Raw genomic sequence first — 22,844 nt, 5'->3', positions numbered from 1 at the left:
AGCAAACACCACACAACTCTTGGTCAAACCCTAGTGCTCAAGATCGAGTGAAACACATACTAGGCCCTCAAACACCAAATCCACAACCACCAAGATCCACCACGCAAAGAACAAGGAGGGATTTGAGAGAGGGAGAAAGAGCTCAAAGATCCAAAGCACCTTAGCACCAAGCTCAAACCAAAGTGAATGAGAATGAAATGAGTTGGGTAACCCTAGAAAAGGGTTAGGTGGGAGGTATTTATAGACCCCCGAAAAATGTGGCCATTGGAGGGGAATATTTTAGCCCACGTCGGATAGTCTGATACAAGATCGGATAGTCCGATATTTTAAACCTCCAAGGCAACGAGAAACAGAGAACGAAGTTCCATGAAATTTCGGACTTTCCATGACATCGGACTATCTGATGTTAAATCGGAGTATCTGATATTTTAGAAGCAAAAACTTCGTCCTCAAACAGAGACTCAAGTTCTATGAAATTTTGGAGTCTCTGTATCATCGGACTATCTGATCCAACATCGGATACTCCGATACTTAGAAAAACTCACTCGATAGGATTTTTTCAAATCAAGACAGAGAGTGAAGTTCTGTGAAAAATCGGATAGTCCGATACATCGGATAGTTTGATGTTGCTCAAGTAAAACTGCAATAACTTTTTACTCCGAACTCCGATTTCGAAGATCTTGGACTCTATGGAAAGCTAGTTTTGTGGGCTATCAAACCCAACATAAAACATGGTCCAAAACCTTCAAGAGATGTTGAAAAACTTGCAAAGAAACCCGGTGTAAGTGTTGTGACAAGTGAAACAACTCGGGATTGAAATTTTGACTTAGGTTTTTCAACTCACACAAAGATGAAGCATTTTGAGCACTAGTATTCTACCAATAATATGCATGTGGTATCCCTCTTAATAGTACGACATTCCTACGACACAATGTAAGGTAAAAGATACAATATACCATTTGATCATTGCCGCATTGCATCGTGATGTCGCATTCATGGGGTATGCATCTCATTACAACATGTCGAGGACATAACAACCTTCACATTTACTTGAATAAAAGTGTTAGTCCTCTCTAATCGCATTGTAATCAATCATTAAAATAATTAGGGGCCTAGATGTACTTTCAATCTCCCCCTTTTTGTGATTGATGACAATACGATTAGATCACAAGAGAGAATGAATATAATAGATGATTTTGGTGCAAAGATTTAGTAAAAGCTCCCCCTAAAAGTGTGCATTAAAGCAAGTAGAGAGCTCCCCCTAAATCTTTGCATCCACATTGAAGCTCACAAGACAACAAATATATCACATTACATCCCAAGCATTCATAATTAAACAATAATGTCTTACAAAGCATTAAACTAACTTAAGAAACACATATCTCTCATACAAATAAAAACCACTCATGATCGACCATAATAAATAAAAGGATAAATCTTCTCCCCCTTTGGCATCTAAGCACCAAAAAGGGAGGATTTTTGCTGGAATTTTGATGAAAACATTTTGCAAACTTTTGGAAATGAATTTTTTAAGGGAATTGCACCGGGAATTTTGAAGAGATTCAATTTTTCACAAACTTTTGATGGGAGTTGGAGGGAAAGGAATGGTCGAACATTTAGGCCCCATTTGAGTTCATGGCTAGCACACAATCAACCACACAAAACAATAGCCACAAGTCAAATGGATGATCCAAAGATCAAATGAGAGTGAATTATCATGAGACAAGATGATTCACCCTCGAGAGAGGGAATGTACGAATCTATAGCAAATTGTGCAAGGACTAAGATTCATTAGAGAATGAGATCCCCGTACACATAGATTCAAGCTATCCACTTAGATTATGACTAGTGTTCATTCATGAATTGAATGTTCACTTTGTCATGATGTGGCATGCAATCCTATTCTAGTAATTGAAAACAAATGCATTGTCGAAACATGAATTCGGCAATAATAAAAGGGGGTAGCGCACGAGACCTAAAAGTGGATGGATGCAGAGACAAAAGATTTAGACAGGTTCAGGCCCTCTCAATGAGAGGTAATACCCTACTCCTGTTTGGGGATTTGAATCCGCCGAGTGTGTATTGATCTGACGATCAGGTTGTGTCATCTGCCCCCTAGAGGGCCTCCTGCCCACCTTATATAGGATGGGGGGCAGGATTACAAGATAGAAACCTTAACCAATACGGTATCGGTTTCCTAAATCTACTTTACAATATTATCAAACCAGGACTTTAGGCCGTTCCGTAATATACAAGGAAACGTAATACCCGAGTCATGATCTATTACATATTCCATAGATATAAGTTATCCCCTATGACTAGTCGGATAACCATGCCGTATGGGTATGGGGTACCCACAATATCCACAGTAGCCCCTGAGACCTTCGCAGTCGAAAAGATAATCTTCTCTCGAACCAGATTACTCCAAAGCCGAGTGCTTCAATCATCTTTGTCATGGTCTCCCGAGTACTTTTACCAAATCTGAAGACTGTGGAGGGCTGGAAAATAAAGTCAGGTGCACCGACTAGATGCACCTAATAGGTGTAGCTCCCGACAATGTGGTTAATTGAACAAACCAAGCATATAGTCAAGGAATAAATAATCCAACCAACCGAGTGGTTTTGATAATCGTAATCAACCAAGTGACTTGATATCAATATATAGCATATGCGGTGTGAATCCTCCAAATAACATGATCCGAGTGATATACCAACCGCTTTGTAAAATATGATGAGTGATATAGCAAAATAGCTATAAAGAAGCTTGTATATTGTGAATAAAGAAATTTCCAAAGTATTGGGCATACGCCATGCGCACACTGCTTTAACAGATGTACTTAAGTCCCTAGAAGACACATGGTTTCACCACACCTGGAAATATATGGCATATGTGGTGTAAAATCCGAGTAAATAAACTCATAAAGGATTTACCAACCGCCTAGAAAATGACCACAATATATAATCAGCCTAAGCCATAATATTGGTCAATAAAAATGCACACTTACGTGGCAAAAAGCAATGATATTGTATCCAATCAATTGCTTAAAAACCCAAACAGCACCATGACTATATAAAAAAGTCAGCGGGCCAGCTATATAAAGCTTTACTGTTTGACACCTTTTAAGATGCATTGTACCAACTCCTAAAAAGTTAAGTAACTGCGGTATAAAAGGATTTTAAGGTATTGGGTACTTGATCACGCGCACTTTGGCCTAAGCAAAAAGTGCCTAAGTCCCTAAAAGAACGTGACAGGCCACACCTGAAAATATGGGCTGCAGACATATTAGGCCTAGGCCAAAAAATATGCCTTCGACACCCTTTAAAGGATGACGCATGTAACATGCTCCTGAGTAATAAATCTTCCGGGTAATATAGACCAAGTGTAGCTCATATGAATAGCTTCTGATCTGAATGATTATCCCTTATGGGATACTCCAAAAATAAATATAATAATTGAATCCCGACTGGCGCAAGTATTCGGTTGATAGCCCTTACGGGGAATAATAATTGGTCCAGTCTTTGAGCATAGAAAATAGACTCATGACTATGAATCCATGTGGAATGTATCCGGAACAAGTCCAAATTGGAGATATAATCTTCACGCTTGAGTTGATGAGCCCCTGAGCATATAGCTTGTCCTTCTGTCATAGTCAAAATTGTCCATTGATGGTAGCTGACGCAGTCGGCATGGAGATGAAATGACCAACATGAAGACGAAATTGCTCATCAGAAGTAACGAAAGATGTCAGTGGTAGTAAAGATGCCACCAATCAAATGTAATGAAGTTGCATAACCACGGAGGTGAAGAAACCAGTCGGCAACAGTCAGGTCAGCTAGCAGTGAAGATGTAGGCGCCCAACAACAACGAAAGAACAGTCGGTGGTGACAAAAGCAAACCGACGATGAAGACGTAGACGCGCATCAACGGTGATGGCGAAATCCACCAATCATGAAGATGAAGAAAATAATCGGCGGCGACAAACGCATCCGACGGTAATGATGATTAGCGGCAACAGAGATAGCCGACTATGATGACGAAGTTTCCCATCAACGGCAGCAGAGTTGGCTATGTTGATGAGGCTTGACAAGATGTTGATGAAGATGACGATGTCGGTGATCCAGTCAATAGCGATGTAGCAGCCGATGATAACGATGAGATCCTCTATCGGCAGTTGCGTAGTAGGCCAACCGTGAAGACAAATAATTGGAGGAGAGTTGATGTTGTTGCCCAACTCGTCTAAACCGAAATATTTGAAGTTGTTGAAGTAGAATGTCTGTTCCGAAGCAAAGATGAAGATAATGACTCCTGGAGTTGACTCATTGGCTTATATAAAATTTGTCAAATTTTGAGCCTTGTATTTGTGTAGCCCCCGACTCTTTGATTAGTTGGGAAACAACTGAACATAGAGTCGAGAACTGTAGCATCTTGTCGTCGAATAGTTATTGCTTGATTGAAGATATGTGTTGAAGATGTCCAAGTAGAAATCCTGAATATTGGAGAGCCACTTGTTGTAGTAAAATAACACGGCATCGCATGCCGAGATGTCGAGATTCACAACAACGTCATGGTTGGTGATGTAGCAAAACTTATTAAGTAGCAGCAATAGAGTTTGCTGGTTCCGAAGATAATAAAGATGAAGTCGCTCCACCATGATGACAAAGTTGTGTTGCCGTGATGAAGTGAACCGGTAGTGAAGACGCGTAGTTGTGAAGATAAAAGCACCAGTCGACGGCGGCATAACACGAGTCGGCGGCAGAAAACGATGATGTCCATCAGTAGTGGTAGCTGTATAAACCAGACGTAGAGGCGAGGGCACTAGTCAACAGCAGACGAGATGACCGGCGGTGAAGAAGATAAGGCTAATCAACACTGGTAGAATCATGTAGCCATGGAAGTGAAGAAACCAGTCGGCAGCCATGGCAAACGTAGGCAGCTTGTGTTGAAGATACTGATGCCTATTAGTAGTGACAGCGATGTAGCCAGTCGTGAAGAAGATAGCATCAGTTGGCGTTATAACAGGCCAGCCGTGCAGGCGGTGACACCAGTCAGCGGCGGATGTGGCGGCCGGTCGGTGAAGACGTAGACGCCCAACAACGGCGGCATAATAGGCCAGCCGTGCAGGCGGAAACACCAGTCGGCGGCTGACGAGGCGGCCGGTCGGTGAAGACGTAGACGCCCAACAACGGCAGCATAATAGGCCAGCCGTGCAGGCGGAAACACCAGTCGGCGGCGGTCGAGGCGGCCGGTGGGTGAAGATGTAGACGCCCAACAACGGCGGCATAATAAGTCAGCCGTGCAGGCGGAAGCACCAGTCGGCGGCAGACGAGGCGGCCGGTCGGTGAAGACGTAGACGCCCAACAACGGCGGCATAAAGGCCAGCCGTGCAGGCGGAAACACCAGTAGGCGGCGGCGAAGGCAAGCCGGTCGGTGAAGACGTAGACGCCCAACAACGGCGGCATAAAGGCCAGCCGTGCAGGCGGAAACACCAGTAGGCGGCGGCGAAGGCAAGCCGGTCGGTGAAGACGTAGACGCCCAACAACGGCGGCATAAAGGCCAGCCGTGCAGGCGGAAACACCAGTAGGCGGCGGCGAAGGCAAGCCGGTCGGTGAAGATGTAGACGCTCAACAACGGCGGCATAATAAGTCAGCCGTGCAGGCGGAAGCACCAGTCGGCGGCGGACGAGGCGGCCGGTCGGTGAAGACGTAGACGCCCAACAACGGCGGCATAAAGGCCAGCCGTGCAGGCGGAAACACCAGTCGGCGGCGGCGAAGGCAAGCCGGTCGGTGAAGACGTAGACGCCCAACAACGGCGGCATAAAGGCCAGCCGTGCAGGCGGAAACACCAGTCGGCAGCGGTCGAGGCGGCCGGTTGGTGAAGACGTAGACGCCCAACAACGGCAGCATAATAAGTCAGCCGTGCAGGCGGAAGCACCAGTCGGCGGCGGACGAGGCGGCCGGTCGGTGGAGACGTAGACGCCCAACAACGGCGGCATAAAGGCCAGCCGTGCAGGCGGAAACACCAGTCGGCGGCGGCGAAGGCAAGCCGGTCGGTGAAGACGTAGACGCCCAACAACGGCGGCATAAAGGCCAGCCGTGCAGGCGGAAACACCAGTAGGCGGCGGCGAAGGCAAGCCGGTCGGTGAAGATGTAGACGCTCAACAACGGCGGCATAATAAGTCAGCCGTGCAGGCGGAAGCACCAGTCGGCGGCGGACGAGGCGGCCGGTCGGTGAAGACGTAGACGCCCAACAACGGCGGCATAAAGGCCAGCCGTGCAGGCGGAAACACCAGTCGGCGGCGGCGAAGGCAAGCCGGTCGGTGAAGACGTAGACGCCCAACAACGGCGGCATAAAGGCCAGCCGTGCAGGCGGAAGCACCAGTCGGCGGCGGACGAGGCGGCCGGTCGGTGAAGACGTAGACGCCCAACAACGGCGGCATAATAGGCCAGCCGTGCAGGCGGAAACACCAGTCGGCGGCGGCGAAGGCAAGCCGGTCGGTGAAGACGTAGACGCCCAACAACGGCGGCATGATAGGCCAGCCGTGCAGGCGGAAGCACCAGTCGGCGGCGGACGAGGCGGCCGGTCGGTGAAGACGTAGACGCCCAACAACGGCGGCATAATAAGTCAGCCGTGCAGGCGGAAGCACCAGTCGGCGGCGGACGAGGCGGCCGGTCGGTGAAGACGTAGACGCCCAACAACGGCGGCATAAAGGCCAGCCGTGCAGGCGGAAGCACCAGTCGGCGGCGGACGAGGCGGCCGGTCGGTGAAGACGTAGACGCCCAACAACGGCGGCATAAAGGCCAGCCGTGCAGGCGGAAGCACCAGTCGGCGGCGGACGAGGCGGCCGGTCGGTGAAGACGTAGACGCCCAACAACGGCGGCATAATAGGCCAGCCGTGCAGGCGGAAACACCAGTCGGCGGCGGCGAAGGCAAGCCGGTCGGTGAAGACGTAGACGCCCAACAATGGCGGCATAAAGGCCAGCCGTGCAGGCGGAAACACCAGTCGGCAGCAGCGAAGGCAAGCCAGTCGGTGATGTTCTGACTGATCCATTCCTGGAGCGTAAGAGATAAGCCTAAAGCCATGAATCCCTTTTATGCATATCTGGATCTGGATCCTGCAGAACAAACATATAGGATGAGTAGTATCTGATATAAATATAATACTCGAGAAAAAATCAAGTATTTTAAAATATTTATAAACATGTATTTCTCCTCTTGTCAATTTTGATTTCCCCGAGCAGATGACTCATTACGTTTAAACGCTCTGCCCAACTAGTCATAGCCACCAAGCACTGGGAGTCGGCCTAAGCACTTCCCAAACATGCATATGAGTGACATGAGTTCGTCATTAATGGAACAAAGTTTCACGGATCGGAGTTTACTACTCGGGTACTTTTGCAATTATTAAGAGCAGAAAATAAATTTATCTCATCTCTATACTTTTGATTTATTTCGAATAATACTTAGCACCTTGCGTTACTCGGTCCATCCAACGAGCCCCCGGGTGCTAGGAATCGGCCCAAAGGCAACCATCCATTGGCAAACCAAACGGAAAGCATAGGAAGATAGAACTCCATAACTCGATAGGTACTTTTGTACTCAGATTATGTCGCAAGCAATCAAGATAAATATTATAAAAAATATGATATAACATCTGTAGCCCCCGACTCACTACTCAATGGAAGACCAATTGGTGTAGTGAGGCAGAGGAAAAGGAAAAATATCATATAAAGAATAAAATAAATGATGACTTAGCTTTGTAATATTCCCCTTGGTGATGGCAGAAGTGGCCAATGTGGGAACAAAGTCGTCCATCAATAACAATGAAGACACCAGTCGGCGGCGACGAAGGCGGTCGACGGTGAAAGCGAAGATGCCCACTAATGGCGGCATAATAGGTCAGCCGTGTAAGCGGAAACACCAGTCGACGGCAGCGAAGGTGAGCCAACGGTGAGGATGTAGACATCCAACAACGGCGGCATAATAGGCCAGCCGTGTAGGCGGAGGCACCACTCGGCGGCGACGGAGGCAAGCCGGCGGTGAAGTCGTAGACGCCCAACAGTGGCGGCATAATAGGCCAGCCGTGTAGGCGGAGGCACCAATCGGCGGCGACGGAGGCAGGCCGGCGGTGAAGTCGTAGACGCCCAACAGCGGCGGCATAATAGGCCAGCCGTGTAGGCGGAGGCACCACTCGGCGGCGACGGAGGCAGGCCGGCGGTGAAGTCGTAGATGCCCAACAGCGGCGGCATAATAGGCCAGCCGTGTAGGCGGGGGCACCAATCGGCGGCGACGGAGGCAGGCCGGCGGTGAAGTCGTAGACGCCCAACAGCGGCGGCATAATAGGCCAGCCGTGTAGGCGAGGACACCAGTCGGCGGCGACGGAGGCAGGCCGGCGGTGAAGTCGTAGACGCCCAACAGCGGCGGCATAATAGGCCAGCCGTGTAGGCGGAGGCACCACTCGGCGGCGACGGAGGCAGGCCGGTAGTGAAGTCGTAGACGCCCAACAGTGGCGGCATAATAGGCCAGCCGTGTAGGCGGAGGCACCAATCGGCGGCGACGGAGGCAGGCCGGCGGTGAAGTCGTAGACGCCCAACAGCGGCGGCATAATAGGCCAGCCGTGTAGGCGCGGACACCAGTCGGCGGCGACGGAGGCAGGCCGGCGGTGAAGTCGTAGACGCCCAACAGCGGCGGCATAATAGGCCAGCCGTGTAGGCGGAGGCACCACTCGGCGGCGACGGAGGCAGGCCGGCGGTGAAGTCGTAGACGCCCAACAGCAGCGGCATAATAGGCCAGCCGTGTAGGCGGAGGCACCAATCGGCGGCGACGGAGGCAGGCCGGCGGTGAAGTCGTAGACGCCCAACAGCGGCGGCATAATAGGCCAGCCGTGTAGGCGGAGGCACCACTCGGCGGCGACGGAGGCAGGCCGGCGGTGAAGTCGTAGACGCCCAACAGCGGCGGCATAACAGGCCAGCCGTGTAGGCGGAGGCACCACTCGGCGGCGACGGAGGCAGGCCGGCGGTGAAGTCGTAGACGCCCAACAGCGGCGGCATAACAGGCCAGCCGTGTAGGCGGAGGCAGGCCGGCGGTGTAGATGACGATGCCCATCAACGGTGGTGTGACCAACCGACCGTATAGGCGGGGACACCAGTCGGCGGCGACGGAGGCAGGCCGGCGGTGAAGTCGTTGTTGCTATCAGCAATGGCGGTGGCGAGGACAAGCCGGCGGAGTGGACTCGCGGCCGATCGACCGGAAAGCTGAGATGCCTCGAGTCCATGACCAGCATCAATCGCCTCAATAGTGCCGCGTAGTTATATGCGAACAACAACAAAAAATAGTAAGAAATTAATCTGAGATTAAAAATCAATATGATAAATAATGATAAAAATCAGATTGAGTTTCCCCCTGACTGATTTGGATCAAGTCAGAGAAGAGGAGCTTGAAGAAATGGTCGACGGAAAGGAAGTGAAAACTCCCAAAGCGAAAGCGAAGTCGGCGACTCATGAAATTGATTCCATCGCGCTCGTTGATAGGAAACTCGACGCAACCCCTACCTGGCGCGCCAACTGTCGAAACATGAATTCGGCAATAATAAAAGGGGGTAGCGCACGAGACCTAAAAGTGGATGGATGCAGAGACAAAAGATTTAGACAGGTTCAGGCCCTCTCAATGAGAGGTAATACCCTACTCCTGTTTGGGGATTTGAATCCGCCGAGTGTGTATTGATCTGACGATCAGGTTGTGTCATCTGCCCCCTAGAGGGCCTCCTGCCCACCTTATATAGGATGGGGGGCAGGATTACAAGATAGAAACCTTAACCAATACGGTATCGGTTTCCTAAATCTACTTTACAATATTATCAAACCAGGACTTTAGGCCGTTCCGTAATATACAAGGAAACGTAATACCCGAGTCATGATCTATTACATATTCCATAGATATAAGTTATCCCCTATGACTAGTCGGATAACCATGCCGTATGGGTATGGGGTACCCACAATATCCACATGCATGCAAAAGATCAAGCCACATTCCGAGAATCCAAGATATTTAGTTCACTTCTCAACTCACAAAACCTAGCTTCATCTAGAGGCTTGGTGAAGATATCCGCCAATTGTTTGTCGGTTCTCACATGTTGGATGTCTATGTCGCCTCTTGTGGAATGGTCTCTCAAGAAATGGTGGCAAATATCTATATGTTTGGTTCGGGAATGTTGGACAGGATTATTGGCTATCTTAATGGCGCTCTCATTGTCACATAGGAGTGGGATTTTGGACACATTGAGGCCATAGTCTCTCAAGGTTTGCTTCATCCAAAGAAGTTGAGCACAACAACTCCCCGCCGAAATGTATTCCGCTTCGGCGGTGGATAGGGCGACGAAGTTTTGCTTCTTGGAAGACCAAGAAACAAGGGACCTACCCAAGAATTGGCAAGTACCCGATGTGCTTTTCCTATCCACTTTGCACCTGGCATAATCCGCATCGGCATAACCATTGAGATCAAACCTCGCTCCCTTAGGATACCAAAGACCAAGATTAGGTGTGTGCACTAAATATCTAAGAATTCTCTTCACGGCCACAAGGTGACACTCCTTCGGAGCGGCTTGAAATCTTGCACACATGCACACACTAAGCATAATATTGGGCCTAGATGCACAAAGGTAAAGGAGTGAGCCAATGATGGAACGGTATACCTTTTGGTCGACGCCTTTACCTTGCTCGTTGAGGTCGAGGTGGCCATTTGATGGCATGGGAGTGTGGATTGGCTTCGCATTCTCCATTCCAAACTTCTTGAGCATGTCCTTTAAATACTTTGTTTGGCAAATGAAAGTTCCTTCCTTGAGTTGCTTGATTTGAAGGCCGAGGAAGAACTTCAATTCACCCATCATGGATATCTCAAAACGCTTGGTCATCATCCTACTAAACTCTTCACTAAAAGACTTGTTAGTAGAACCAAATATAATGTCATCGACATATATTTGGCACACAAAAATATCATTATCATGTCTTTTAGTAAAAAGAGTTGAATCGGCTTTTCCCGATCTCAAAGCCGTTTTTCACAAGAAAATTGCGAAGACACTCATACCAAGCTCTAGGGGCTTGCTTAAGCCCGTAGAGTGCCTTGTGGAGCTTGTACACGTGGTTGGGATATTTTGGATCCTCGAAGCCCGGTGTTTGCTCCACGTATACCAACTCGTTGATAGGCCCGTTGAGGAAGGTGCTTTTGACATCCATTTGATATAGCTTAAAATTGAGATTAGTAGCAAAAGCAAGCAATATGCGAATTGACTCAAGTCTAGCTACCGGCGCAAAAGTTTCACCGAAATCTAATCCTTCGATTTGGGTGAACCCTTGCGCCACTAACCTCGCCTTGTTCCTTATCATGACCCCGGCCTCGTCTTGCTTGTTGCGAAAGATCCACTTTGTGCCAATCACATTTTGCCGAGGTCGCTCCACCAAAGTCCACACTTCATTCCAGGTGAAATTGTTCAACTCCTCTTGCATCGCCATCACCCAATCCGGATCATTAAGAGCTTCTTCCACCCTTAGAGGTTCAAGAGAAGACATAAACGAGTAATGCTCACAAAAATTTGCAATATGAGAACGAGTGGATATTTCCTTGTTGATGTCTCCTAAGATGTCGGTGAGGTGATCTCGTTGGATACTTTGGTGGATTCTTGGATGAGCTAGATTTATCGAAGAGGGTGGCACTTGCTCGCCTTCTTCACCTCAATCCAAGCTTGAAGTAGAGGGATCGTCGGCTTGGGTCGATGTAGGTGGCTCCACTTGTGTTGAGGAAGAGGCCCCTTGTTATGGCTCCCTAGGACATACGTCTCCAAGAGCCAACCTTTTGATTGCTTCGCTAGGGTCCTCCTCTTCACCTAACACATGTGAGTCAACTTGCTCTACTTGAGAGCCGTTAGTTTTGTCAAATGTCACATCACGCGCAATCTCAACAATACCAGAGGTTTTGTTGAAAACGCGGTATGCGCACTCATTTGACCCATATCCAAGCAAGAACCCCTCATCCACTTTAGGAGCAAACTTTGAGGATCTAGCCTTCTTATTAAGAATATAGCACTTACTACCGAAAACACGAAAGTAAGAGACATTTGGTTTGTTACCGGTAAGAAGCTCATAGGGAGTCTTCTTAAGAAGGCGGTGAAGATAGAGGCGGTTGATGGCGTGACATGCGGTGTTGACGGCTTCGGCCCAAAAGCGGTTCGATGTCTTGTATTCGTCCAACATTGTCCTCGCCATCTCGATGAGAGTCTGATTCTTCCTCTCGGCTACTCCATTTTGTTGAGGTGAGTATGGAGCCGAGAACTCGTGCTTGATGCCTTCTTCATCAAGGAAACTCTCGATGCACGTGTTCTTGAACTCCTTGCCGTTGTCGCTTCGAATGTTCTTGATCTTGAGGTCAAACTCGTTTTGGGCTCTTCTTGCAAACTTCTTGAAGATTGCTTGTGTCTCACTCTTGTCATGCAAGAAGAACACCCACGTGAAGCGTGAAAAGTCATCAACAATAACAAGACCATATTTGTTACCTCCAATGCTTAGATAAGCAATTGGCCCGAAGAGGTCCATGTGAAGAAGCTCCAACGGTCTTGTAGTAGTCATTACGTTCTTGACCGGGTGATGTGCTCCAATTTGTTTCCCGGCTTGACATGCACTACACACCCTATCTTTCTCAAATTGAACATTTGTTAGTCCAAGGATGTGATCGTGCTTTAGAAGTTTGTGAAGATTCCTCATACCAACATGGGCTAGCCTCCGATGCCAAAGCCACCCCGTGTTGGACTTAGCCACTAAGCATGTCTCATGTTTGGCTTTAGTTGAGGAAAAATCCACAAGATAAAGCTTTCCCTTGAGAACACCCTTAAAGACTACCAAGGAATCATCCCTTCTAAATACGGTCACATCAACATCGGTAAAAAGACAATTGAATCCCATGGAACATAATTGAGAAACAGACAATAGATTGTAATTTAGAGATTTTACCAAGAGGACGTTGGAAATGGAAAGGTCATTTGAAATTGCAATCTTACCCAATCCAATTACCTTTCCCTTTCCATCGTCCCCGAAGATGATGTTCTCTTGAGAAGTGCCATTTGGATCAAGAGATGAAAACATTGATTCTTCTCCGGTCATATGATTAGTGCAACCACTATCAATCACCCAACTTCTTCCACCGGAGACATATTCCTACAAGAGATCAATTTCTAGTTTTAGGTACCCATACTTGCTTGGGTCCTCTCATGTTAGTAACAAGTGCCTTAGGCACCCAAAGCACTCTCTTGATAGAAATATTTTTACCCCTTGGGCCAACATACTTAGCAACAACACGACCACTAGCGTTCTTCCTAAGATCATAAGATGCATCAAAAAAACAATGAGAAGCATTATCATTAGGAAGGATACATTTGGCCTTAATAAAGTTGCTAAGACATTGGGGCTTCTTGATCATCACACTCTTGTCCACCCTTCCTTTAGGTGGAGGAACATACCCAAGACTTTCATGGTTGAAGTTGTCCCTTTGATAGCCTAGGTACTCCTTTAGGGCCTTACTACCCATATGGCACTTAAGTAAGCCATTATGAAGGAGTCCCATAAGCTTCTCGTTTTGCTTTTGCAAAGCACTCAAAGAAGTAGAGTTAGTAGCACAAGCTTCAATATCAATATCTTTGCACCTCACACATGGTTCATTGCTTGGGACAATTTTGGAGCACGATGCCTCGCTAGGGAGAGAGACACTATTCTTTAAGGTTTCGAACTTCTCTTCAAGAGAGAGGTAAACTTTGTCCAATTCATCTACTCTCTCTTGAAGTTGAGCGTTCGCCACCTCAAGATTAGCATGAGACTCTTTGGTTTGCTTGTAAAGCCGTACCAAAGCCTCATTTTTCTCTCTCCTTAGCAAGTTCACTCTTGAGTTCATGAGACCGCTCTTTCTCACGAATGAGCAATTCCTCTTGCCTCTCAAGAGTTGAATATTGATTCTCAATTGTCCCAAGCAACTCACTCAAGTGTGGTATGGATTCCTTGGCTATGGATTTGAACAACTCATCCTCAACATCTTCCTCCTCATCACTAACAAGATCAACATTAAATGACTTGAGGGCAGAGGGTACCTTAGGCTCCTTTGCCATGAGGCAAATGGGAGCATCCTCATCACTTGAGTAGTTGAAGAGTCTCGGTGGTGATGAAGGTTTGACGGCGAACGTGGCAACTCCTTCTTCATCACTTGAGCTTGACTCGGAGTCGGAGCCGAAGATCATCCCAAGGTGAGTTTGGCCATAGCGATCATGCTTGCTATGCTTGTGCTTCTCCTTCTTCTCAAGCTTCTTATTGTCTTTCTTGAAGTGGGGGCAATCCTTGATGTGGGGGCAATCCGCAATGAAGTGCCCGGGCTCTTTGCACACATAGCACAACCTTGCGGAGTGTCTTCCACTTGACTTGTTGGAGGAATGCTTGGACGAACTTCCCTTGAAGAAGCCGCTTTGCTTCATGAACTTGTCGAACTTCTTGACGAAGAGAGCCATCTCTTCATCATCGATCTCCGCCTTGCTCTTGCTTTTGCGACTCTGTTCTTCTTCTTCCTTCGCCTTCAATGCCAAGTTTTCCTTCTTGATGCTTGTGGTTAAGGTTTGGTTGATGTATTGGATGACCTCCTTGGACTCTTGCTCGAGCATGTCATGGGCAAGGATACGTCCGAGCAAGTCATGAGGTGTGAGGGTCTTGTAGTCCGGACGCTCACGAATGATGGTCACCAAGGTAGAGTTCCTTGGAGTGATTGCCTGAACCATCTTCTTGACCACAACCTCATCGGTCATGTCCTTGGAGCCAAGTCCCTTGATCTCATTAACGATCTTGCTCAATCGATCATACATGTCGCTTGGGCTCTCACCATCCAACATCACAAACCGCTCAAATTGCCCCTTGAGAATCTCCACCATGGACTCGCGAACACTATCCGTGCCTTCATGCAAATTCCGAAGCGTGTCCCAAATCACTTTGGCACTCTCAATGCCGTCCACACGGTTGAACTCACTTCCACTCAAGGCGCTAAGAATTGCATTAGCGGCTTGAGCGTTCTTGTGCTCGTTCTCGTCGTTCTCCTTGGTGGGTTCCTCGGGATTCTGCAAAACATAGCCTTTTTCGACTATTCTCCAAATCAAAGGGTTAATAGATTTCAAATGCATCTTCATCTTATGTTTCCAAGCGGCATAGTCCGTACCATTGAAGTACGGAGCTTTGCCGCTATAGGTGCTCACATAAGATGTAGATGTGGAGGGATAGTCATAAGGAAACGTAGCTCCCTTATCACCATCCTTGCCATTCCCCGTTTGACCCGACATGATCTCTCCAAGCGGTTAAGCCTAATTAGGAGATTAGGCTCTGATACCAATTGAAAGGGTCAATTAGGCCTAGAGGGGGGGGGGTGAATAGGCTAATTTAAAACTTTATGCGGAAGCTAAAACTGAAATAAGGTCAGAAAGTCTGATCCACAGTCAGACTATCCGAAAATATCAGATAGTCTGATGTTGGATCAGACTGTCTGATGTTGGATCAGACCACCAATGAAGCACAACAAGTAGACCTATCACACAAACAAGAGTAAAGCACAAACAACGACTAGATCTATAGCGGCACAATTAAGCAAAGCTAAAAGGAGGATGAAGGGAGATCACCAATGATGAAGTTCACGAAGTTGTTCCTGGAGTTCAAGTACTTGAGGGGATTCTACTCTCCGTTGAGGAGCTCACTAAGAGCCGGGTCTTTGCTAACCCTTTCCTCAAGAGGTTGCACTAAGCACTCCTCCTTCCACTAAGTGACGCAGGAGGCGAGATCCGGCCTTCACCTAGACTGCTAGGTGTCACTCCCGAGCCATCGATTTACGTGTGGTTAGCCGAGAGAAGTTTGTGAAGGCCGGATCTCGCCTTCGCAAGAAAAGAGATCGGATAGTCCGATATTTTAAACCTCCAAGGCAATGAGAAACAGAGAACAAAGTTCCATGAAATTTCGGACTTTCCGTGACATCAGACTATCTGATGTTAAATCGGAATATCTGATATTTTAGAAGCAAAAATTTCGTCCTCAAACAGAGACTCAAGTTCTATGAAATTTCGGAGTCTCTGTATCATCGGACTATCTGATCCGACATCGGATACTCCGATACTTAGAAAAACTCACTCGATAGGATTTTTTCAAATCAAGACAGAGAGTGAAGTTCTGTGAAAAATCGGATAGTTCGATACATCGGATAGTCTGATTTCAAATCGGATAGTCTGATGTTGCTCAAGTAAAACTGCAATAACTTTTTACTCCAAACTCCGATTTCGAAGATCTTAGACTCTATGGAAAGCTAGTTTCGTGGGCTATCAAACCCAACATAAAACATGGTCCAAAACCTTTAAGAGATGTTGAAAAACTTGCAAAGAAACCCGGTGTAAGTGTTGTGACAAGTGAAACAACTCGGGATTGAAATTTTGACTTAGGTTTTTCAACTCACACAAAGATGAAGCATTTTGAGCACTAGTATTCTACTAATAATATGCATGTGGTATCCCTCTTAATAGTACGACATTCCTACGATACAATGTAAGGTAAAAGATACAATATACCATTTGATCATTGCCGCATTGCATCGTGAAGTCGCATTCATGGGGTATGCATCTCATTACAACATGTCGAGGACATAACAACCTTCACATTTGCTTGAATAAAAGTGTTAGTCCTCTCTAATCGCATTGTAATCAATCATCAAAATTATTAGGGGCTTAGATGCACTTTCAGCAGCGATGGTGGCGATGGCGGTCCGGCGAGGTGGCGCGCGTGCGACAGGGAATCCGTCGTGCGGCTCCAGCTCTTCGTCGGCGGGGGGCTGCCTCTTCCCATCCTGTGCACGACAATGGCATGGGCAGGGACGTAGGGCGCCAATTGGGGATTTGAATCCGCCGAGTGTGTATTGATCTGACGATCAGGTTGTGTCATCTGCCCCCTAGAGGGCCTCCTGCCCACCTTATATAGGATGGGGGGCAGGATTACAAGATAGAAACCTTAACCAATACGGTATCGGTTTCCTAAATCTACTTTACAATATTATCAAACCAGGACTTTAGGCCGTTCCGTAATATACAAGGAAACGTAATACCCGAGTCATGATCTATTACATATTCCATAGATATAAGTTATCCCCTATGACTAGTCGGATAACCATGCCGTATGGGTATGGGGTACCCACAATATCCACATGCATGCAAAAGATCAAGCCACATTCCGAGAATCCAAGATATTTAGTTCACTTCTCAACTCACAAAACCTAGCTTCATCTAGAGGCTTGGTGAAGATATCCGCCAATTGTTTGTCGGTTCTCACATGTTGGATGTCTATGTCGCCTCTTGTGGAATGGTCTCTCAAGAAATGGTGGCAAATATCTATATGTTTGGTTCGGGAATGTTGGACAGGATTATTGGCTATCTTAATGGCGCTCTCATTGTCACATAGGAGTGGGATTTTGGACACATTGAGGCCATAGTCTCTCAAGGTTTGCTTCATCCAAAGAAGTTGAGCACAACAACTCCCCGCCGAAATGTATTCCGCTTCGGCGGTGGATAGGGCGACGAAGTTTTGCTTCTTGGAAGACCAAGAAACAAGGGACCTACCCAAGAATTGGCAAGTACCCGATGTGCTTTTCCTATCCACTTTGCACCTGGCATAATCCGCATCGGCATAACCATTGAGATCAAACCTCGCTCCCTTAGGATACCAAAGACCAAGATTAGGTGTGTGCACTAAATATCTAAGAATTCTCTTCACGGCCACAAGGTGACACTCCTTCGGAGCGGCTTGAAATCTTGCACACATGCACACACTAAGCATAATATTGGGCCTAGATGCACAAAGGTAAAGGAGTGAGCCAATGATGGAACGGTATACCTTTTGGTCGACGCCTTTACCTTGCTCGTTGAGGTCGAGGTGGCCATTTGATGGCATGGGAGTGTGGATTGGCTTCGCATTCTCCATTCCAAACTTCTTGAGCATGTCCTTTAAATACTTTGTTTGGCAAATGAAAGTTCCTTCCTTGAGTTGCTTGATTTGAAGGCCGAGGAAGAACTTCAATTCACCCATCATGGATATCTCAAAACGCTTGGTCATCATCCTACTAAACTCTTCACTAAAAGACTTGTTAGTAGAACCAAATATAATGTCATCGACATATATTTGGCACACAAAAATATCATTATCATGTCTTTTAGTAAAAAGAGTTGAATCGGCTTTTCCCGATCTCAAAGCCGTTTTTCACAAGAAAATTGCGAAGACACTCATACCAAGCTCTAGGGGCTTGCTTAAGCCCGTAGAGTGCCTTGTGGAGCTTGTACACGTGGTTGGGATATTTTGGATCCTCGAAGCCCGGTGTTTGCTCCACGTATACCAACTCGTTGATAGGCCCGTTGAGGAAGGTGCTTTTGACATCCATTTGATATAGCTTAAAATTGAGATTAGTAGCAAAAGCAAGCAATATGCGAATTGACTCAAGTCTAGCTACCGGCGCAAAAGTTTCACCGAAATCTAATCCTTCGATTTGGGTGAACCCTTGCGCCACTAACCTCGCCTTGTTCCTTATCATGACCCCGGCCTCGTCTTGCTTGTTGCGAAAGATCCACTTTGTGCCAATCACATTTTGCCGAGGTCGCTCCACCAAAGTCCACACTTCATTCCAGGTGAAATTGTTCAACTCCTCTTGCATCGCCATCACCCAATCCGGATCATTAAGAGCTTCTTCCACCCTTAGAGGTTCAAGAGAAGACATAAACGAGTAATGCTCACAAAAATTTGCAATATGAGAACGAGTGGATATTTCCTTGTTGATGTCTCCTAAGATGTCGGTGAGGTGATCTCGTTGGATACTTTGGTGGATTCTTGGATGAGCTAGATTTATCGAAGAGGGTGGCACTTGCTCGCCTTCTTCACCTCGATCCAAGCTTGAAGTAGAGGGATCGTCGGCTTGGGTCGATGTAGGTGGCTCCACTTGTGTTGAGGAAGAGGCCCCTTGTTATGGCTCCCTAGGACATACGTCTCCAAGAGCCAACCTTTTGATTGCTTCGCTAGGGTCCTCCTCTTCACCTAACACATGTGAGTCAACTTGCTCTACTTGAGAGCCGTTAGTTTTGTCAAATGTCACATCACGCGCAATCTCAACAATACCAGAGGTTTTGTTGAAAACGCGGTATGCGCACTCATTTGACCCATATCCAAGCAAGAACCCCTCATCCACTTTAGGAGCAAACTTTGAGGATCTAGCCTTCTTATTAAGAATATAGCACTTACTACCGAAAACACGAAAGTAAGAGACATTTGGTTTGTTACCGGTAAGAAGCTCATAGGGAGTCTTCTTAAGAAGGCGGTGAAGATAGAGGCGGTTGATGGCGTGACATGCGGTGTTGACGGCTTCGGCCCAAAAGCGGTTCGATGTCTTGTATTCGTCCAACATTGTCCTCGCCATCTCGATGAGAGTCTGATTCTTCCTCTCGGCTACTCCATTTTGTTGAGGTGAGTATGGAGCCGAGAACTCGTGCTTGATGCCTTCTTCATCAAGGAAACTCTCGATGCACGTGTTCTTGAACTCCTTGCCGTTGTCGCTTCGAATGTTCTTGATCTTGAGGTCAAACTCGTTTTGGGCTCTTCTTGCAAACTTCTTGAAGATTGCTTGTGTCTCACTCTTGTCATGCAAGAAGAACACCCACGTGAAGCGTGAAAAGTCATCAACAATAACAAGACCATATTTGTTACCTCCAATGCTTAGATAAGCAATTGGCCCGAAGAGGTCCATGTGAAGAAGCTCCAACGGTCTTGTAGTAGTCATTACGTTCTTGACCGGGTGATGTGCTCCAATTTGTTTCCCGGCTTGACATGCACTACACACCCTATCTTTCTCAAATTGAACATTTGTTAGTCCAAGGATGTGATCGTGCTTTAGAAGTTTGTGAAGATTCCTCATACCAACATGGGCTAGCCTCCGATGCCAAAGCCACCCCGTGTTGGACTTAGCCACTAAGCATGTCTCATGTTTGGCTTTAGTTGAGGAAAAATCCACAAGATAAAGCTTTCCCTTGAGAACACCCTTAAAGACTACCAAGGAATCATCCCTTCTAAATACGGTCACATCAACATCGGTAAAAAGACAATTGAATCCCATGGAACATAATTGAGAAACAGACAATAGATTGTAATTTAGAGATTTTACCAAGAGGACGTTGGAAATGGAAAGGTCATTTGAAATTGCAATCTTACCCAATCCAATTACCTTTCCCTTTCCATCGTCCCCGAAGATGATGTTCTCTTGAGAAGTGCCATTTGGATCAAGAGATGAAAACATTGATTCTTCTCCGGTCATATGATTAGTGCAACCACTATCAATCACCCAACTTCTTCCACCGGAGACATATTCCTACAAGAGATCAATTTCTAGTTTTAGGTACCCATACTTGCTTGGGTCCTCTCATGTTAGTAACAAGTGCCTTAGGCACCCAAAGCACTCTCTTGATAGAAATATTTTTACCCCTTGGGCCAACATACTTAGCAACAACACGACCACTAGCGTTCTTCCTAAGATCATAAGATGCATCAAAAAAACAATGAGAAGCATTATCATTAGGAAGGATACATTTGGCCTTAATAAAGTTGCTAAGACATTGGGGCTTCTTGATCATCACACTCTTGTCCACCCTTCCTTTAGGTGGAGGAACATACCCAAGACTTTCATGGTTGAAGTTGTCCCTTTGATAGCCTAGGTACTCCTTTAGGGCCTTACTACCCATATGGCACTTAAGTAAGCCATTATGAAGGAGTCCCATAAGCTTCTCGTTTTGCTTTTGCAAAGCACTCAAAGAAGTAGAGTTAGTAGCACAAGCTTCAATATCAATATCTTTGCACCTCACACATGGTTCATTGCTTGGGACAATTTTGGAGCACGATGCCTCGCTAGGGAGAGAGACACTATTCTTTAAGGTTTCGAACTTCTCTTCAAGAGAGAGGTAAACTTTGTCCAATTCATCTACTCTCTCTTGAAGTTGAGCGTTCGCCACCTCAAGATTAGCATGAGACTCTTTGGTTTGCTTGTAAAGCCGTACCAAAGCCTCATTTTTCTCTCTCCTTAGCAAGTTCACTCTTGAGTTCATGAGACCGCTCTTTCTCACGAATGAGCAATTCCTCTTGCCTCTCAAGAGTTGAATATTGATTCTCAATTGTCCCAAGCAACTCACTCAAGTGTGGTATGGATTCCTTGGCTATGGATTTGAACAACTCATCCTCAACATCTTCCTCCTCATCACTAACAAGATCAACATTAAATGACTTGAGGGCAGAGGGTACCTTAGGCTCCTTTGCCATGAGGCAAATGGGAGCATCCTCATCACTTGAGTAGTTGAAGAGTCTCGGTGGTGATGAAGGTTTGACGGCGAACGTGGCAACTCCTTCTTCATCACTTGAGCTTGACTCGGAGTCGGAGCCGAAGATCATCCCAAGGTGAGTTTGGCCATAGCGATCATGCTTGCTATGCTTGTGCTTCTCCTTCTTCTCAAGCTTCTTATTGTCTTTCTTGAAGTGGGGGCAATCCTTGATGTGGGGGCAATCCGCAATGAAGTGCCCGGGCTCTTTGCACACATAGCACAACCTTGCGGAGTGTCTTCCACTTGACTTGTTGGAGGAATGCTTGGACGAACTTCCCTTGAAGAAGCCGCTTTGCTTCATGAACTTGTCGAACTTCTTGACGAAGAGAGCCATCTCTTCATCATCGATCTCCGCCTTGCTCTTGCTTTTGCGACTCTGTTCTTCTTCTTCCTTCGCCTTCAATGCCAAGTTTTCCTTCTTGATGCTTGTGGTTAAGGTTTGGTTGATGTATTGGATGACCTCCTTGGACTCTTGCTCGAGCATGTCATGGGCAAGGATACGTCCGAGCAAGTCATGAGGTGTGAGGGTCTTGTAGTCCGGACGCTCACGAATGATGGTCACCAAGGTAGAGTTCCTTGGAGTGATTGCCTGAACCATCTTCTTGACCACAACCTCATCGGTCATGTCCTTGGAGCCAAGTCCCTTGATCTCATTAACGATCTTGCTCAATCGATCATACATGTCGCTTGGGCTCTCACCATCCAACATCACAAACCGCTCAAATTGCCCCTTGAGAATCTCCACCATGGACTCGCGAACACTATCCGTGCCTTCATGCAAATTCCGAAGCGTGTCCCAAATCACTTTGGCACTCTCAATGCCGTCCACACGGTTGAACTCACTTCCACTCAAGGCGCTAAGAATTGCATTAGCGGCTTGAGCGTTCTTGTGCTCGTTCTCGTCGTTCTCCTTGGTGGGTTCCTCGGGATTCTGCAAAACATAGCCTTTTTCGACTATTCTCCAAATCAAAGGGTTAATAGATTTCAAATGCATCTTCATCTTATGTTTCCAAGCGGCATAGTCCGTACCATTGAAGTACGGAGCTTTGCCGCTATAGGTGCTCACATAAGATGTAGATGTGGAGGGATAGTCATAAGGAAACGTAGCTCCCTTATCACCATCCTTGCCATTCCCCGTTTGACCCGACATGATCTCTCCAAGCGGTTAAGCCTAATTAGGAGATTAGGCTCTGATACCAATTGAAAGGGTCAATTAGGCCTAGAGGGGGGGGGGGTGAATAGGCTAATTTAAAACTTTATGCGGAAGCTAAAACTGAAATAAGGTCAGAAAGTCTGATCCACAGTCAGACTATCCGAAAATATCAGATAGTCTGATGTTGGATCAGACTGTCTGATGTTGGATCAGACCACCAATGAAGCACAACAAGTAGACCTATCACAC

The 22,844-nt window shown here is 46.9% G+C and overlaps 2 protein-coding genes across 2 annotated transcripts; both read right to left on the bottom strand.

The window, feature by feature from the left end:
• Window positions 1-13,888: 13,888 nt before the first annotated feature.
• LOC136356169 (uncharacterized) lies at window positions 13,889-15,330 on the bottom strand. Its single transcript, XM_066309750.1, has 2 exons — window positions 15,319-15,330; window positions 13,889-15,130 (listed from the first exon to the last, which is right to left on the bottom strand). Exons 1-2 carry the CDS (start codon window positions 15,328-15,330, stop codon window positions 13,889-13,891), a joined length of 1,254 nt encoding a protein of 417 aa, XP_066165847.1.
• A 5,801-nt stretch (window positions 15,331-21,131) lies between these two features.
• LOC136356168 (uncharacterized) lies at window positions 21,132-22,573 on the bottom strand. Its single transcript, XM_066309749.1, has 2 exons — window positions 22,562-22,573; window positions 21,132-22,373 (listed from the first exon to the last, which is right to left on the bottom strand). Exons 1-2 carry the CDS (start codon window positions 22,571-22,573, stop codon window positions 21,132-21,134), a joined length of 1,254 nt encoding a protein of 417 aa, XP_066165846.1.
• Between the last annotated feature and the right edge of the window lie 271 nt (window positions 22,574-22,844).

Source organism: Oryza sativa, chromosome 4 (genome assembly GCF_034140825.1).
Source record: "Oryza sativa Japonica Group chromosome 4, ASM3414082v1".
NCBI classification, from domain to species: domain Eukaryota; kingdom Viridiplantae; phylum Streptophyta; class Magnoliopsida; order Poales; family Poaceae; genus Oryza; species Oryza sativa.
This window is presented reverse-complemented; position numbering and strand designations above follow the sequence as displayed.